This window comes from Podarcis bocagei (genome assembly GCF_964188305.1).
Source record: "Podarcis bocagei genome assembly, chromosome: 11".
Classification (NCBI taxonomy): Eukaryota; Metazoa; Chordata; class Lepidosauria; order Squamata; family Lacertidae; genus Podarcis; species Podarcis bocagei.
The window spans coordinates 32,658,893-32,678,975 of NC_138136.1; the positions used below are offsets into that span (position 1 = coordinate 32,658,893).

The 20,083-nt window shown below is 41.3% G+C and overlaps 1 protein-coding gene across 1 annotated transcript in view; it reads left to right on the top strand.

Annotated features, from left to right (window-relative positions):
- The first annotated feature begins 2,042 nt into the window (after window positions 1-2,042).
- The window catches only part of EDIL3 (EGF like repeats and discoidin domains 3), a 230,735-nt gene continuing 212,694 nt past the window's right edge, over window positions 2,043-20,083 (top strand). The window contains exon 1 of the mRNA XM_081213423.1: window positions 2,043-2,255. Coding sequence (XP_081069549.1) covers window positions 2,189-2,255 — 67 coding nt within the window. The 5' untranslated portion in view covers window positions 2,043-2,188. The remainder of the gene's footprint in view (window positions 2,256-20,083) is intronic.

Sequence of the window (20,083 nt, forward strand, 5' to 3'; positions counted from 1 at the left end):
AACATTTTCAGTTTCCTAGAAGTTCCTGGAAATCTTCTGCCTGACTCTTGACTCCAGCAACCACTTGCATTTTGTTTTTAAGGCTGCAGTTAGGGATGGGCTAAACCAATAATGCAAATTATGTTGATGCTTTTATTACAAGCATTCATGGCTTCACTCTCTGGCTATCACAGAAAACATAAGAAACTGATGGCATGCCACACATTTTTAAAATTCTGCATGGGTAAGGTCACAATTCCTGCCAACCGAGCAGTTCGAAAGCACGTCAAAGTGCAAGTAGATAAATAGGTACCGCTCTGGCGGGAAGGTAAATGGCATTTCCGTGCACTGCTCTGGTTCACCAGAAGCGGCTTAATCATGCTGGCCACATGACCCAGAAGCTGTACACCGGCTTCCTCAGCCAATAAAGCGAGATGAGCGCTGCAACCCCAGAGTCAGCCACGACTGGACCTAATGGTCAGGGGTCCCTTTACCTTTACCTTTAAGGTCACAATAAAGGGACGCGGGTGGCACTGTGGGTTAAACCACAGAGCCTAGGACTTGCCAATCAGAAGGTCGGTGGTTCGAATCCCTGCAACGGGGTGAGCTCCCATTGCTCAGTCCCAGCTCCTGCCAACCTAGCAGTTCGAAAGCACGTCAAAGTGCAAATAAATAAATAGGTACCGCTCTGGCGGGAAGGTAAACAGCATTTCCGTGCGCTGCTCTGGTTCACCAGAAGCGGCTTAGTCATGCTAGCCTCATGACCCAGAAGCTGTACGCCGGCTCCCTCGGGCAATAATGCGAGATGAGCGCTGCAACCCCAGAGTCGGCCACGACTGGACCTAATGGTCTGGGGTCTCTTTACCTTTTTAAGGTCACAATATTCATGACTTAAATCTAGTGTTCATGCTCTGTCCTTACACAAAACATTCAATATACACAGATAAGAATGCAAGATGACCACCTATTGTTGGGTTTTGTTTGCTTGTTTTTGGAACAAGTACAGTCAATCTAGGATTTGAACTGAAATTGCACAGTAAAAACTGGGGAGGATCGTGCCTACAAGTCAATCCCAGTTCCCACCTTAGCTTAGCTATGAACTCCTTAGGTGGATACCACTCTCAATATCAATTCCCACTTTTGTAGCATGAATATTACCACTAAAGATGATGGTGGTAATGATGATAAGATATTTCCCTTAAGCAAACCAACAACTTTGAAACCTGCTTTAAAAAACTCGGTGTTAAAGTGTGATTAATGCCAAGCCAACAATAATGCAGAACAACTGAGAACTTTTGCACTTTGGTGTTCACCCACACTCTCCCCGACATGTCCGATTCAACATCCACAACCAGTAAAGCTGGGAGACAGAGGCAGGTGTGTGTGTGTGTGTGTGTGTGTGTGCGTGTGTGTGTGTGAGTGAGAGAGAGAAGATCCTAGTTCCGTATTTGGTTGAGAACCCGCTCTCCCTCCATCCCTTCAGCGACTCCGCTCCGCTCCCCGTCCAGGAGGACGAGTCCTCTTTGCCCATCTCTCTCGACTTGCCTCTTACTTCGAGCTCCCACCTCCAGCGCGCGCCGCTCACTGAGACAAAAGACGGGCCAATCAGAGGGCAGGGTGTGTCCGCGGTCCTCTCTGCCTCCCCCCCCCCGCCCGGAGCTGCCTCTTGAGTGAAGGGAGGCGAGGAGGGGGAAGCAGGCGGCTTCGGCGTCGGAGAGTGTGGTTCTCGCCTCAGCCAGCCGCGCGCACGCCGCCTCTGTTTGTACACAGCGCACTTTCCAGCCGGCAGAGCGCTCTCTCTCGCTCTCTCTCGTCATTGTTCTCTTCCCTGCAGCAGCGGCAGGAGCAGCCAGCCAAGAGGCTGCCCCCACCGACCCGCGGCAGACGAAGGAGGCGAAGGAAGAGTCTCTCGCTCGCTCGCTCCCACACACCTGCCCAGCGCAGCCGCGGAACCGGCGAGCGATGAGCGGCGAGTCGCGGCAGCCGCGTTCCGGCCGCGAGCTGCGCGGGGGTCTCCGAGGAGGATATCCTGGCCATTAGGCGAGACGCGGCACAAGAGGAGAGAGGCTCTTCCCTCACGCGCGGGGACGTCTCCTCCTTCCTCGTGGGGATCTGCTGCCGAGCGACCAGGTGCGGAGAGACCGCCGCGCCAAACTCCTCGACTCCGCCGCCTCGGGATCGTCCCTCGGGAGATCCAGGGATCACCATCATGAGCCGCTGGGTGGGCGCCTGGCTCGTGCTGTGCGCCAGCCTGGGAGCGCCGTCGTCCGCCAGAGGTGAGCGGCGGGCGAGGGGGCGCGAGGATGCTCGACGGGGGCGTCAGGGGCAGAGCAGCCCGGGCGCATTCCGGTGTGGAAAGTGAGGGCAAAGTCCAGAAATAAATAAAGTGAATTAATGCGCCGGGCAGTCTTGGGGAAGGGGCAAGCGGGGGGGGGGGGGAGAGAAGGAGACGTGCGAATAAGCCTGAGCTGTGGGTGTTTTTCTTGTATGTATTTATTTTCTTTAATCAGATTATGTGTCATCCATCCGCAGACATGTCCTCTTTAGCAATGGGCGCTTCGCAGATGCAGTCAGGGCTTCCGCGTAATCCTGATAAGCGCACTGGCAAGACTAATAATAATAATAATAATAATAATAATAATAATAATAATAATAATAATAATAATATAGGCATCATCACCAAACAAGCAGCCCTGCGGTCGTTTCCTTCGTACCTCCCTCCCTCCCATTGTTTGTTTTATTTTATTTTTAATTATACATCTGACGCGCAGCGAAGAAGCAGGAGAGCCTCGGACAGTTTGCGAATGCAGTGGCGGGGCTCCTTTCTGCTCGCTGCCGTCTCTAAATAGGACGCCCTCCTCCTGAAAAGGTGCAGTGATGGAGGTTGCTGGGGAGGCGGGGAGGAAACTTCCTCGCTCGCTCGCTCTCTTTCTGTACTAATCGGATGCACCGAGGGGAGGCTCGGATAGAGAAAGATTAGACAGATGCATATATTAATTCTGTGCCTTTCACGGGTAGGCAGATGGAGGAGTGGTGGATGGAGAGATGGAGAAAAGACCTCGCAGATCACACAGATCTCCACATAGCGAGCCTTTGCCCAGACAGAGGGGAAGGACAGACGCCCAGGAGATAACTTAGACAGGTCTTCACCCTCTCTGCCTTTGAAAAGATGCCTTCAGGTGTCTGCGAAAGTTGAGAGGCTTCCTCAGATAAGGAAATCATTGAAGAACGAGCTTTTTTTATTTTCTTCCCCAGGCTGTGTTGTGGGGCGGTGGAAAGGGGAGGGAGAAAAAAATGCCTCACTAACTGGAGAGGAAAGCCCAACTGCAGCTGAGCTTGGCGTTTCCAAGTTTGGTCCAGCCTTGATTTTTCTCCTCCCTCGCGCCCTCCACCAATTTCCCCTGCTCGCCTTTTCTCCTCATAACAGAGATTTGCTCCTGTGAGTTTTCTTGTGGGGGGAACCAGGGCGGAGGAGAAGGGAAGAGAAACGCCGCGTCTTCCCAGCTGATCTGAGAGGAGGGATATCTCTATATTATATACTTATAGAGATAGAGATATTGCAATCTCCCTCCTCTCTGTTTGTTTTTTGACAGCCTCCCTTTCAGAATAAAGAGCCCCCCTCCCGCAGTTCGCCTTGTCTCCTCACCACTCATAGGTGGGGATGGTGAGGATTGAACAACTATATTATGTCAGCGCTTGTATGTGGAGACTATTATTAATATTTATTATACTATATTATGTGAGAGAAAGGTATGTTGGAGCAAACAAGAGGCAGCTGCTTCGACATGAGGGGCGCCTGGCGGGGGTGGCGGGAGGCGAGCCGCTCGGTTCTGACGGGGCTGAAGTGATCCCCGCTCGGGTCTCGCTAAGTCGTCCCCGAGGGGGCGGGGGAGGGAGGCGTTCCTCTGGCGGAGCTTCTCTCCAGCGCTCTGTTCCCTCGCTGAGGGAGCGTCCCCTGCCTTCGCTTTGATCCTACTCGTCGCGCGCCACGGGCTGGGCGCGAGCGCAGGGCTTGACGGAGGGGAGAGCCCCAGTCCGTCGCCGCCTGGCAGCGCGGGAGAAAAAGCGCGCGCGCCGCCAGCAGATCAGGGGCAAAAGGCGCTCGCCAAATCCCCGCGTGAGGGGAGGCAGCCGCCACTGCCGCCGCCGCCTCCGCAGCAGCAGCAGCCACCGCCCACTGGCTGTGTCCTATCGTGAGAGAGACAGCTCCGTGCTGCGGCCATTCACCCACATTTCCCTCCCCTGCTGCTGCTGCTGCTGCTGCTGCCGCTCTACAAATCCCAACCCCAGTTGTCACCGATACACACGTATAGTAGGTTTGTAATACACACGTATAGCCAGAAAACTCGGAGACCGCACACCCTGAATTGCGGGCAGTGTAAATAACAGCATTCACTTGTGTGTACTGTACTCCAAAAGTGGGGAAAGGAGATAGGAGTTTCTGAGGTAGCCACAGCTTCACCTCAGGTTACCAGCATTCGCATGTGAATGTTGACACACCTGCAGCCTGTCTTTATGTCTGGAGTTTCAACAACTTCTGGGAAATTTTTTAACATGCTGTGGTTATGCAGGTTTTGCCTCCGTTATGGGAAGCGAAGAGGGTTTTTTTTAAAAAAAAATCTGAAGATAAAACTTTGCTCTGCCAAGGAGTTCATGTCAAAAAGGCAACTGGGCTTGCCACAAAATGGATCCGCCTTAAGCATTTATTAACATTTTTGGGGGAAAGGGGACTGAGGATGCATGTGAATCTCTCAAAGACTGTGAATAGCAAGGAGGTTGACACTTGAGAGGAGACACCAGAATTCTCTCAAAAATAATTGCAATGAGGAGTTTCTGGAGTTCCAGAAATAGCTGGCTATTACCAAGATGATTCCTGTCCCCAAAGGTTATTCCCTGCATTCATGCATACTTATGAGTGTCCACAATTAATAAATGCAATACTACCCGGTCTTACAAACATTTTCGAGAGTGAACAATAACACAGCACACTAAAAGTGTTGCTGTGTACTTTTAATGTATTTATTTAGGGGGGAAAGTATAAACCTGTTACTTAAAAAACAAACAAACTTCCAAACAGCATACATAAAATAATATAAAAGAATAACAACAATGCACAAACACTATAAGCAAATTTTTAAAAAGCAAGTACCGTATACATAACTAAATTACCAAGAAATTGCCATGTTTTTACTGGGAAATAGTAATAAAAGGCATGTGCTCAATCCAGGAGTTGCCAGTATGATGCTTGTGAGTGCATATGTGCTCTCAGAGGTCTTCTTCAGTTCCTACAGGTTCCTTTTCCTTTCCCCTTCCTCTGCTGAAATAAGCATTCTGTTGTATGCAATAAGATAGGTTGTGGTGTGCATGTGGCTGGTTTGCAAATGTGCCCACAGACCCACCTTTGGTGGTGATCAATCCCAGATTGTCCATAATTCCCCATGGATAAAGAACTGGCAGCCTTACATAGCAAGAACCATCACTCCCCCACTCCCTTATATCACCCTGATACTCCTCCTGTAACCAAAAATGTCTTAGTTTAATCATTCCAGTTACAGGAACAATGATGTGTGAACTCAACTAACTCTAAACTTTGAACTTATGAACTTTCAAATAACACTATTTTCTTATAACAGGCCCTTTTACCATTAATTACCGTTAGTGATAATCATGGTGTCTAAGTCTTCTTTGATGTAGCAGGATACATTTGTCTAATATTTCGTTTACATTTGCATTGAGCTTTCCTTGATTGATCTTTTCTTTGAAAATTGAACTAATATAGCAGTCTAATGGGGGGGGTGATGCTGTTGCCCTTTTTCTTCGATACTTTCCATACACTGATGCAGTGAGCATGTGATACCTTTGCATTCTGTTTTTATAACTGGAGTTTGAACTGTCAAGCAAAATGAGCTATGGAGTGAGAAGTAATAAAATTACAAAGCAAAATCTGTAGGAGAATCTGTATTATACACACACATACTGGTGAAAAATCAGAAACTCAGCCTTGTGGTACAGTATGATTTTAAGTGCATTATTTACTATTGTTCCAGAGTACAGGCAAAAGTGATGCCAACAACCAGCTAGTTAGTGATGCCAATTATTTCCAGTAATTCTGCCTTCATAGCTCAGTTGGTAGAGCATGAGACTCTTAATCTCAGGGTTCTGTGATTCTAACTCCTTATTTCCAAGTTCCAAATGATATAACTGGATGAAATTTAATCAAATTTTAAACCAAAATCAATGGAAAAGTAAAATAGCTATGGTGTTTCTTTGCAATAACATTCTAAACAGTGTTTTAATCTTCAAAAACTACGTAAGACGAATAAACAAGGCTTGTGCCAGTGAAGTAATTGGAAGGCTTGATGCTCAGTAACTCTTGGTGCTATATAAATTAGTTATTGTCAACAATGTCTGCCAGATCATTTTATTTATTGATTGAGTTTGGATGGTTATTCAACATGACCAACCAAACCAAGCATAACTTTTGGTTTTCAGTGACTCTGAGAAGAAACATATATAAGTTGCATATCTTTCCCACTACACCACACTTCAGGTGTTTGAAATCTATAAAGCCCGCTACAGTTTGTAAGAGTGGAATGGTGAAGATGTGCTATAAAATATGAGGAATAATATTTCATGATTGTTCAGCTCACAAGAAATTCTATGAGAAATTGCCAGCTGTGAAGGTTGAAGAGCAGATTGGTTTATTTTTCAGTTTGTATATACTTGTTCAGGAATAGGAGAAAACAAAAATTTTAAGAGTCAATAAGGGCATGGAAGCAATATCCCTTCCCCACTGCTAGTCTCTGGCAACTGGTATTTAATGGTTATTTAAAAATAGGAATGGTTTAATAGTTAATCATATGTGTATGAGAGTATGAATACAGCTACTCCTGTTCTTCTCACTGCAATAGCGCTATGCAAATATTGGTAGGTTGGAGGCGTTAAATAAAAGTAAGGGGATTGGCCTTGATCTCAGTGGCATCTTTCCCCTACCTTCTGAGAAAAGAGCCATAGGGATCCAACCTACACCTAAATACTGGCTACTAAACTTTTGATGTGCTTGCACTTGGGCAGCGAAAACTAAGAAAAGGTTTACTAAGAAAAGTGATATGCTCAAAATGTTTGCCCACATCCACATTTATAATATTGCCATAGTGCATGCAGTTCAGAAAATAAGGGGTGCTCTGTTGGCTCAGACCAAAGGTCTACCAGTTAGTCCAGTTAGCTTCCTATTTCCCATAGTGGATAGCCATGAACTTCCAAGATGCCTTCAACAAGGGCATGAAAGCAATAGCCCTTCCCCATTGTCTTTGCTCTGGCAACTGGTATTTAATGTCATCAAGCCTCTGAACAAGGAGGTTCCTATTAATGATCATGGTTAATAGTTGTTGATAATTCCATCCCATATGGAAGTGTATAATCTCCGTTTAAAGTCTTCTAAGCACATCTTGTAGATGCAATACAAATAAAGTTGAGTATAGATTTATAGAGACTGTACTCTTCTCACCAGTTTTATGGGAGAAAATACATGAGCTAGCTTCAATTCATCTAGTATGTGAGGAGAGTACTAACTCTCCTTTCATAGAAGCAGGGTTGACAGCATCACATCTATCAAAGGAAAGAACGTTGAGTAAATGTGTGGTGGTCTACATTGTCCCCCAGCATGTATGTATGGCTTCATGCATTCTCTCCCCATATGTAGAACATTATGTGTGATTAGTCCTGTGTGCTAAATGTTCTAAATGTCTCATGAATGTACCCCAGATATGTATTATTCTTCTTTTAAAAAAGAAATTTCCTCCACCCTTGTTTTTTAATTAATTAAAATTAAGGAGTTGTTCTTTGTTGGGTACTTGTACAGTAAAGCAGTTGATCTTTAACAGTAATATAAAAATGATTATACACAATACAATAAAATTTGCATATGGCTGTTTTTTGAATTGAATAAACAAGTTTATAAGGTGAAAATGCATGTTATTAATTCATTTAAAACCTTTGTGAAAATGGAAATTGTATGCACATACAGAGCTTCATTTATTTGCACTCCCCCCCCCTGTTTATATGTGCATGTTTTGCTTGTTCCATAGATCACTGCATAGCTGTCAACGTTTCTCTTTTTTTAAAAGGGAAATTCCCTTATTCCGAATAGGATTCCTTGCAAGAAAAGGGAAAAGTTGACAGCTATGGATCACTGATAGATGCATACATTCCGAATTCAATTTGTGTAATCTCTAGTTAGATGATTGAAGGGATGGTTCAGTCAGTACAGCATGGTGGGTTTGAGCACCACTTTGGGCAAAATATTAGTTTGTTGCAGGGGGTTAGACTAGATTACCCCCATGGTCTCTTCCAACTCTACAATTCTATGAAAGAGTCTTAAGTAAGACTAGTACATATCTCACCCTGGTACCTTGGAGAGCTGCTGTCAGTCAAATTAGACAGTACTGGCCTATGTGAACGAGTATACTTACTCCTTATTTGTTTATTCTGCCCCACATCCAAAGATCTCTGGGCAGATAACAATAGAATTACAGAAAACCAAACAAATTCATAAAATGGAGCAATGCATTAAAATACAATAGAAGCCACCATTTAAGCCAGTCTCAATCTTCTCACTTTTAATCTGGCAACTAAAAGCCAGTAGTGTAAACCTCAACTGGATTTCAAGGGGGTGGTGCTACCAATTTTGGGTGCCACAATTGAAAAATTCATCCCCACATCCCAGACCCTAAGGACCCCCTCCTCCCCGCAACTGATCTTAATTCCCAGTAGGAATGAGCTGGTAAAGATACTCCAAGTGTTTAGGTTACAAGCCACTATTAAAATTAAAGAAATAAAACCTTTACTGTAGTCCAGAAACATATTGTCAGCCAGTGAGGTTCTTTAAGAACCAGACTGACGTGGCTTCAGCTGGTGGTCTCACTCAAAAGACAGGCTGCTGCATTTTGTACTTGCTGCAGAAGGTTATCAGCAAATGGATCACTGTGGCCAAGCTATCCTTGTTCAGGAATGGCTGTAGTTTGTGCACCAGCTGTAGCTGATGAAAGACACTCCACATTAGTGACTGATTAGTATCCAATATTATTCATAGACTTTATACTTGCTCTATACCTGCTCATACAAGAGGAGTGCAACAAGTCATTCCCTTAAGTCCCGGAGTCACTTTATTTTACTAACCAAAGGCATGTAGTATGATAACAGACAAATATGTGGGTTATAGCCGGTGTTAGTTATACTTATCAGAACCAATGGACCTGACTAAGTTACATACATTGATTTCTGTAGTCAGCTATATGGCTATCTTTAAATATATTTAATCTCATTAAACAAATGCTTTTTATTCTGTGCTCCCTGTTTTCTCTCTTGGTTTTTGGTTTGGCACATCATATTGTTCTCATCTCTTTCCCAAGTACTTTGTCTCTAGTTATGCTTTGCTGGATTTGTCTAAAGCTCTGAGAGCAGTTCATACCTTGCTATTCCACTAAAGTATTAGACTTTCCGAGTAAGTGCCTTGCTTTCTTTAATAATCCAAAAAAAGGAAGAAAAAGGAATTAAATAATAAGCATGTATTTAAGTTTTCAAATGCACTTGGGGAAAATTCCACAACTAAAAAAGTTTGTGTGTTTGTGTGTATCTGTGTATCTATCTATCTATCTATGAAGAAAATCCTTTATCCTTTATCCTGGTAGACAGGAGAGGTGAGATGACCTAGCAGAGTTCTCGTTTCCCACCCTCAATTTAACTTGATGTGATTCTTTGTAGGTGACAGATATTACCTGGTTTTTTTTAGCTGTCTCTTTTATGAGTCATGTTCTGACCCAGATGTCATTATACAGCTTGATATCTTGGTTATCTTTGTTCCTTCAGGCTAAGTGGACAACTGCTTTTCATAATGTCTTTGCATTTCGTAGGTGCATTCTCATCTAGCCTATTTTAACATTTCAACTTTATCCATCAGGTTGCTGTCTGACATGAGTGGCTTTTCCCACTCATGTCAGTGAATGTATGAATTATCTGTGTTCAGATTTAGTTGTTTTATATTCTGCTATCAAGCAAATACTTTATCTATGGGTCACAGTGCAGAAAGGATGTGAGTGTTAAGAGTGACATACACTACACTCAAATTACCCTTCCCATAAAGAAGGGGTCACCAATCCAGATTTTCTGGTTATTAATGTTTTATTGACTTGACTGAATACCAGAATTTTTAGTAGAACAACCAATAAAAAGGCACCAAATTTTATAACTCCTAAATTAGCAAAACTATCCACTTCCCAAAGCCTTTATCCCACAAACCACAAGTAAATATAGATGATTTTAACTGGTGAAGAAAATTCTATCCAATGGAGAAATAAACCAAGCAAACGAAAATCATAAATATAATACCAAATAAGAATGTTGAGGTGTTAGAAAGTGAACCTGAAGCACAACCAGAATTTTGAACATTTATTCCATTCAGGAACAAGGAGCATAAGCCCAAGTGATGAACACCAATATCCCATTGTTACCTTCTCCTAAAAATCAGACTGAATGTAGACTCAAAACCAATTTTCAAAATGTAAAGAATAAAATTTGATTATAAAATTATGGTTTTTATTAGAGTTTGGGCAAAATGAGAATTCACATTTTCAAGAGAATGAATGAATGGAAGTAGGGAAGTAATTAATAAAGAGATCTGTACTCAACTTGGTTTCCCTCTGTGACCCGTTGGCAGGCCATATTTATCATATTCAACATGTCATATTCAATTTGACCTTTTAGTCTATGATAATACGGAAATACTACCAAGGAGGGAGAAAAGATGCATGCTAAGGAAAGCACCCACGTTATTATGACGCATTGTCAACATGGCCAGTTACAAAGAGCAGTCCAAGAAAGTGGGCAAATCCTGTTTGGAATCTTGACAAGCCAGAACCTTGAGACTCAGTATAAAAGTGTTGCAGGACTCAGGGTCCATACTCACAACATTGTTGCACATATTTGCTCTTTGTTTGAGCTCTGTACTGTGTAACTCAGAACAGAAGAAGAAGGAAGCATATCTGAAAGTTATTCCTCCCATGCTTTGTGGAGTACCCATTTATTCTTGTTGAGCTAGGAAACAGAAAACCGGTGGCATCTGTATAAACCATAAGAAATACAGTATTGATTTTGCATGTGGGCTGTCCGTCTGCTGCAATACACATAGTACCAGCAGTTGAATAAAGGATCACTATGATTGCACAAATCATGGCATCCACATATTCATGTTCCATATGAATGCACCACTTTACACAAACCCCACATGTGCACAACATGCCACTTACCTGCCAACACCCCTGTGCTTTCCCCAAGCATCCATGTGTTGTGGGCAGGGCAGGGAGCGAACAAATGTGAACCAGCAATCATTGTCACCTTCTGGGTTATAGTTTATCCAGAGTTGTTGTTTTTTTGCTTTTATCACTTTGGTGCAAATTGCAAGGAAATTTCAAAAGAAGACGTCCCACTTCAGGCTTCTCAGTTGCTAAAATGAGAAAGAAAGCATTCTGCATCAAGTTTATGCAGAGTTTTTTGCTTTATCACCTTGGTGCAAAAATAGCAAATTCTCATCTTGCAAAGGGTGCTTTCCTAATCCACAGGAAATTTCTAATGCTGAAAAATATGCAAAGTAAAAGTTAGACAATAATGCTGAGGTATATCATACTTTCTCTACCAACTTAAAACAAAATACGAAAAAAAGTTGTACATCGTTTATGGTGACTTAACAGACTTTTAAAATACAACAAATACTTGTCCTTACAGAGCGATACCATTATATATATTCCCATGCTTATGGATGAACTCTTGGTCCCCATCTAGACCTTTATGAATAGGAATGAATATAAATTGTAAAAGTATGTGTCTGTAAAAATGAAAAGAAAGAAAACGTGTGTGTGTTCATTCAATGTCTTACACAGGGTTTTGTATCAGCCATTCATTGCTGTCCCTATGGTAAATCTCAAAGGGCATAAACAAGAAGCATCTTTAAAGATTTTACAGTATTAAGAGCAAATGGGCTAGAGATGGGAAGGAGGTGAAGAAAAAGAGGCAATAATGTCTCCAAGCAAGGAAACAATTACGTTAAATCACAGCTGATTCCAAACGTGCATGTAAAATAATTGATCAACTGTCATTGGTTACCTAAGAAGTCCAGAGAAATGTAAATGATGGCTTTAACATCTTCAGAAGTATGGATGTTGTCAAGGCTGCAGTCAAGGTTGGCGTTCTTTCCTGTTTATTTTGAACTCATGTCTTTCCGCCGTTAATGGCAGTGCTTTTCCCCGCCTACTTACATTAGTTTTATGCAGGAAATAGAAGTGCTCTTTATGTATTATTGCCTTTGAACAACTCACATTATAGCAGTCTCCACCCCCACAAATGAAGCAAAAGCTTTCAAAATAGTTTTGAAAGTAATTAGCATTGTAGTGCCTAATGGAGCACAGGTAGAATGGGAAGCCCAGGCAAAATATGTCTTGCTGTGACTTTTGTTCTGAACTATTATGTGCCATGACAGTTAAGCTATTACTTATTCCCTCTTGGTTCATTATTCTATAGACCTTTAATGACTCACTGACTTTAACCCGGCTCTTGTAATTTCAAGATTATAACTCTGTCTCAAATACAAATTCTATTAAAAATGTTAGCTTACTTTTAAAGGTTGGCAATAAGGTTTAACTTTTTTTTGTCAGAAATGTATTCTTTAAATTTAAATGACTGGCAGCACAGTCCTATGTGTGTTTACTCATTGTCCCATGGTCTTCAATCTGGTTTACTCCCAAGTAGATGTGCATAAATGTGCATAAGTGTGCAAAGGATTTCAGTGTTACTGACAAATTTTCCAAAAAACCCCTATCATTACATATGAAGCTAGTCTAGATTGAGTAGGATTGTTAGTGCCTCTCCCAATAGACCCAGAAATACATTAGAGCACACAAATATTCTACACTATGCAATGTAGCATAGGGTGCGACACTTCATCCTAAAAAAATGACTATATAGATCTTTTGTGAGGCTCCCTCTAACTTCATATAGGAATGTCTGAAGTTTTTGTTTACTGGTTTCATAATTTCCTCAGTTATAGCAATACATTTTATAAGTCAAGAGACTAATTGTGGAAATTACACAGTGCTGATTGTGGATGTCTACCTTTTCTCCTATAATTTGAGCACGACAGGAAGTGGACCTATAATAACAGTAAAACCAGAGGTTCTGTCTTCCTCTGTTTTTCATTTTGGGTCCAATAAAAGTACTAAAACTATGATGTTCAGTCCTTGCATTGTAATTAGAAATAACTGGTTAAAGTCTGGGCTGAGGGAATAGAACCTCACCCTTGCTAGCATTTTTCCTCTTATTTTTTTGTCATAGCTTATTTCCTGTTCCATTTTAATAGGTATTTTAACTATTGATTGGCAAAGCAATTGTCATGAAAAATTAAAGAGACATAAAAGAGAGATGTTGTTTCCCCCATGGAAATGCTGGCAAAGGGCATTTTTCTCATCACTGTAACTTTAAAAAGCCCAAACATTTTGTGATTCCCCCCCCCTAAATAAATAAAAAGTGGATCCCTACGCAATCTCCTGACCCTGTTGAAAAAAATATTCCAGAGTTTTACTCTTCTAGAGCAACCTTGCCCTTATTCCTACATTTGAGGCTGCTAAAGACAACTGCTTTTCTTATGTTTAAGACAGGAAGATTACAAACCACATTTTTAAAAGCTCTTTGGTTTTGCATAACTGATCTCAGCAAGAAAGCCCCCGCTGAGAATATGAGATTTACTGATATGGAATTCAGTGATCAAGCAAAGAGTTTAATAGCCCTAGTGAGATGAGTGTTAAGGGAGAAAATTAAAACAAAAAAGAATTAGTGACTCATTTGGTTGTACTAGAAAGGCAGACATTTTCTAATAATTAATTAACTAATTTAAAGTCCCTTTCCTTTCTTTGTTCAAGTAATAACTTGAGTACTTGTACAGTAAAGCAATATGTCTTAAACAGCATTGTGGAAAATAATTATGCTTAGTAAAATAAAACTGCAATTCAATGAACAACCTGTGTCCATCTTGATATCAAATGAGCAAGTGCATAAAATGAATGTACACAGATTAATAATAATAATAATAATAATAATAATAATAATAATAATACCTTTGTGAAAGTGGACATTTTACCTTGTATTGTATTGTATTTACACCTCTGGTGTCCCAGTTTAGCTGGGCAAGTTCTGCAGGTCTCATAACTCAATGTTCAATCACATGTTTTGCCTACAAATGCCCCCAGTTCAGTCCCTATCATTACTAGTTAAAGAGATCTCAGGTACCTCACCTTGAAATTTCAAAGATAGGTGCCACACTAAACACACATTACTGGTAGTCATACAAGAGGACAGGATCTAGAGTGTGCTGGACTGCCACTTTCATCATGCCTGACCATTGACCATGCTGACTTGGGGCTGATGGGAGTTGTAGTCCAACAGCATCTGAAGGGCACCACATTGGCTAATCTCTGGATTAAAATACACAGTATAATTTTGCACACTACTGTTATGTTGTGTCAAAATTCTCTGTGGAAATGGTTAATGGGTAAATATTTCCTGTCTCTTGTCTCTTGGGTTCCCTCTGAACTACTGGATCCCAAGTCCTGATCCCATATGGTCTGCAAAACCATATCTGTGGTCTCATTTAGGTACTTATGCACAGTAGTGTTCTGAATTTCATCTGAAAACCATTGGCGGGCAATTATCAACCCCAGTCACCATAGATGGTATATTCCTTCCTTTTTCTAGCTGCAGCGCACCATTGAAAGAGGGCATATGAAGGAGAGGAAATAATTAAAAAGCTTTGGTTTCAATCTAGTTTATTATCTTTTTGGTCTCCTGCCATACTTACCTTCCTCTCCTGGGCTTACCTCCATAGGATTGTCAGGTTGTAACAGGTTCTTGTGCCAGTAATAATTATTGTGCCCAGTTACAAATCCTAGTTGTGGCATTTTATGTGGTATGCATGATAAATTTTGGGTTAATTCCCTTCCAATTCTTCTTTCTGCTTCTGCTGTCAACATGATTTGTGCTAGGATAATAATGAGAGATAGGGAATCCAGTTTCTCATTTATTTATTTGTGTGTGTGTGTGTGTGTGTGTATGCATATATTTCAGTAAACGATTGCTTAATTCTTACGAAATGTAAATGAGGGAAACCTGTTTCCTGTCTGTGCCATTGCATACTGTAGACCATACTCTTCATACTCCCCCCCCAAAAAAAACCCCTAGCTGCCAGATCCTACAACCAGTTTTAACATACATACATGCATACATACATACAGTATTGTATTGTATTGTATTGTATTGTATTGTATTGTATTGTATTGTATTGTATTGTATGACAGATAATTCAGCCAAGTGACCTGCCATCTGCAGAATATATAGCCTTCATACAACTATGGTATAGTTGAATACCATCCCATGTATGCAAATATATGTTAAAAATCTATTGAAGGATTGAAAAAAAATCTATTGAAGGATTCTATAAAATATCAACATTTAGATGTTGTAGAACCTGTAAGGCACTTGTGTTCCCTAGGAGCTTATCACGGACTCCCCAATGAGAAAATTAGTAGTGGCAAATAAGCTTCCCTCAAAAAAGCAGAACGAAACAAAAACATGATGATTATTCTTCACTTGCAATGTGTGTCCTCCGCTAGAGAGTGATGTGTGCTCACCAGGGCACGCTTACAGTGAAATACTAACCATGTCTACTTAGAAATGAATCCTATTGAATTCATTTGCGCTTATTCCCAGGTAAATGGGGTTAGGATTGCAGCTTTAGCTGTGTAGACCATGCTAGTCAATAGCCCTGGCTAAAAATCTTGGGTGTGCGTCCTAAAACCTGCCACAGAATTCTATAAAAGGCATAGTGATTCCGCAACATACATGCAGTTATTTCTTGCAAGGTGAGTCAATGTGGAAAGGTTTCCTGAAGTTAGAACAGTTGAGGACTATTGCTCGAAAGAAGGGGTGGGGGACATGTGCCCTCCAGATTTTGTTAGACTTCAATTCCATTAGCCCCAGTTAATATTCAGGGATGGTGAGAGTTCTAGTGCAGCAACATCTGGAAGGCTGAAGGTTCCCTAGCCCTGCCTAAGAGAAGAGAGCTGCACCAAAAACAGCTCCTCATTATGGACCAAGAGGCAGTATCAAGTGACCAACAACAGATAGCGATAAGACAAAAGATGAGTCAGACTCTCAGATACATATGAAGATAATTATTTTTAAAGTAGTTGACAATATAAGGTTTTAAGAACATGAAACTAGAACACTGTTAAAAATGTTATTTTAAAAGTAGCAAGTACTAATGTGTCAAGGCGCCCCAGTAAATGATCCTGTGAAGTCTTATTGCACCTTTGGTGTTTGATATAGTAAGGTGAGAAGATTTCATCACACCAAAGAGAATGTGCGCTCTCTCTCTCTCTCTCTCTCTCTCTCTGTGTGTGTGTGTGTGTGCCACACATTTACTTTTTCTGTAATAAATTCAGCTCAAATGTGGTGTCAATTCAAATGCTGCCAGGTTATATATCTCTTTATGTATATACGCCTTCTGTATATTTAAGCTAATATAAAGGAATGCAGAAATGGGAGTATGTCATCAGTTTCCCTAAAACGTTCTTGTTCAGCAAGAGCTCTATTTGATGACAAAGAGTTTATTAGTATGAGAGCCAGGTCATTGGTTTTTGTCTTCACTTTAGATGAATTGTGAGGTTGTCTTATATCATGAAATGGCAGCATTTTTATCCCCAACTCTGACATCTGCAGGGTGTATTAGCTGACTATAGATTAATCAATATTTTGCTCTATGAGATATTATAACAGAAACAACTGGTGAAATAAGTTTAACCCAATATACTGCTGTCCCATAGCAATGTTAAGTGGATCCCTATGCAATCCCTATGTCCAGTCCTCAGCACGTCATGTGACCCACCACTCCCTCTCTCAGTAGTCCTCAACCTCCTTTTCCCAGTTACAGTGGTACCTTGGGTTAAGAACTTAATTTGTTCTGGAGGTCCATTCTTAACCTGAAACTGCTCTTAACCTGAGGTGCCACTTTAACTAATGGGGCCTCCCACTGCCGCCGCGCCACCACCACATGATTTTTGTTCTCATCATGAAGCAAAGTTCTTAACCCGAGGTACTATTTCTGGGTTAGCGGAGTCTGTAACCTGAAGCATTTGTAACCCGAGATACCACTGTACTGTAATTAGTTACCCAGTATGAGGGGCCAGTCCTTATATCCCTTACACCTGTACATCCAGCCAGGGGAAATACATGTGCATGTATGTATTCTTATGTGAACAAACTCCGATACAGAACTAGTGTGTTACCATAAATACAACCCTCCTGTAGAAATTCAGATGTTATATTTGACATCTGTGTCTTTTTCTGCATTTGCACACAGTGAAAACCTGTGCAATTTTCAGGTGTGTGTAATTATATGCAAGTGTGTGATTATATACAGATAGGCTGCATGTTATTTCCTTAAAAGACACAGAGGTTCTGAATGTGTGAAGCAGCTCTCTGTAGCAGAAAATACCCACACTTCTGAAATTTATCCACACTTAGCAGCAACACTGAGGAACATACATCCTTTACCTAGTTTAGAAAGAGTTTTCATTTGCCTACCATAGCCGTACCTAATAGAATCTTCCTCTTGCTGATATGCAGGAGAGACTGCTGGCTTTTTAAGTTCAATTTTCATAGCAGTGAGTTCCAACATCAGCATTCTTCATGAAAAGTATCTTAATTGCTTCTAGAGTTCTTCCAGTGCTGGCCCAAAAACATTATTTTGCCTGAAGCAGAGCCCAAACAGTACCCTCCCTGCACCTATTAAATTCGATACTAAATTGTCATGCATGCTGCTGCTTCACAATTCATACCTAATCCCTGTTTTCATCTATATTCCCTTATGGTGAAGCAGGTTGCTTCATCCTTCTGCATGGCAGGGTCTGCCTTGGATTCTCCCCTTCCAAAATAAGAAGCAGATAGTGTCTAACTAGTAGATGGCATGGCTTTGTTTGCCACTTTGTTAGAATTAGGGGGAGAAAAGCCTTCCAGCTAACAGGAGGCTAGAGAATTTTCATCAAAGAGGGAGAAAGCTATCTAGGGTAAGGGGAAATAAACTAATAAGCACAGTGGTTTATAGTGTGGTTGACATTACCACAACTGTGTGAAAAACTGCTTCCCACAAACTACTTTCCATGTGGCACTGTACTCAAATGCTTGTGTTACACGAGTGTAAGTAGCTGCATCTTTGAAACTGGCCTCACTTCCAAATTTGAATAAATATGGCCAAACAGCTAAACTTGCATGTACACATGCACACATGCAGAAATGTGTGTGTGTGTAATCAGACAGGCAGATGTAGATGGATGTTTACTGCCATCTTTCAATAGTCCTAAAGAGGCTAAACTCCTCTCTAGGGTTAAAAGTCTACAGAGATTTTTCAGTACTTATGTGGTCAAAATTACTGTAATAAAAATTGTGGTATTATGGTCTATGAAGTATATAGGAAGATACAAGTCATACGGCTATTATCACATTCTTAGACTATTACAAAAGAAATCTGTGACCACAGCAGAATACTTGCATTGACAGATGGGGAAAGTGGATGAGTAAGAAGAGCTAGCCTAAATGTATTACAGTGGTACCTCGGGTTGCAGACGCTTCAGGTTACAGACTCTGCTAACCCAGAAATAGTACCTCAGGTTAAGAACTTTGCTTCAGGATGAGAACAGAAATCGTGCTCTGGTGGCACGGTAGCAGCAGGAGGCCCCATTAGCTAAAGTGGTGCTTCAGGTTAAGAACAGTTTCAGATTAAGAATGGACCTCCAGAACGAATTAAGTTCTTAACCTGAGGTACCACTGTAATCTATGACTTACCTATTGTATGAATTTAACTACAGTCATAGAGTCATAGAATTATAGATTTGAAAGGTACTAGTTCACCCCCTGCTATGCAGAAATCTCAACTAAAGCATCTATGACAGATGGTCATCCAACCTTTGCTTAAAAACCTCCCATGAAGGAGAGTCCACCACCTTCTGAGGTCCATTCCACTGTTGAACAACTCTTACTGTCAGAAATTTCTTGCTGATGTTTAGTCTTAATCTCCTTTCCTTCAGCTTGAAACTGTTGCTTCAGGCCCTACCCTTAATTCCTCCATCCAAGTTGTTTATAAAGGCATTGAACAACAACCTTACAATACTGTCTTTAAATCAAAGAACATTGAAGAAACATTGAGGAAAATAGCCATGGAACTTCATGTTATAGTTCATCTTGAAACTAGGCTTTGGTAAATAAGGGTTTTGTAATGATTTGTCAAAGAGAACTTTCTTAGCAGGGACAAGGAAGGAAGAATCAGATGGGATATTGGAATTTTATATTCCGCTGCAGGAGATGTATGTAATAACTTTATTGATGTTTGTAATAAACTAAGGAGAAATCCCAGTTAAAATGAATCATGTTTTAAGTCAAATTTATTCAATTGGAAATATTAAGCATGTGCTTAATTTTCTCACATGCTTCTCTGCAATGTAGTCTACAAGAATACCTGCCTTTTAATGACTGCTCAGTGCTGATTGGCTGATTGCTTTAACACTATACATACCTCAGAGAAGCCCCCTGTTATGCAGGCCTTCTAAATGGCAAATGAACATTTTATATTGAACCAAGTGGATAGTGCAGTCTTTTCTGAACTCAGGATGGCCCCCAAAGTAGTGTGATAATGGGCAGAAGACAACCAACACAAACTCAGTACATATATGGCCTGTAAGGTATAGAATGTGCCACTTCAGTTCATCTGGGCTCAGATAAGCTCCTGTGGCAAGAACAGTGTCTTTTTCTGGTTATGAGTTGATGTCAAAGGCACAGTTTTGCCTTGTGAGCTTGTATCACTGTGCTATCTAACTGAAATTGCCATGGATTCTACAGTACTCTCTCTCCGCCCCCAAATTTAGACAATGAATTAAGTAATATCTAAACAGGGCAGAAACAAAGTGCCATGATATCCTGGGAATAGACATCTTAAACTGTATTTTGCCAAATA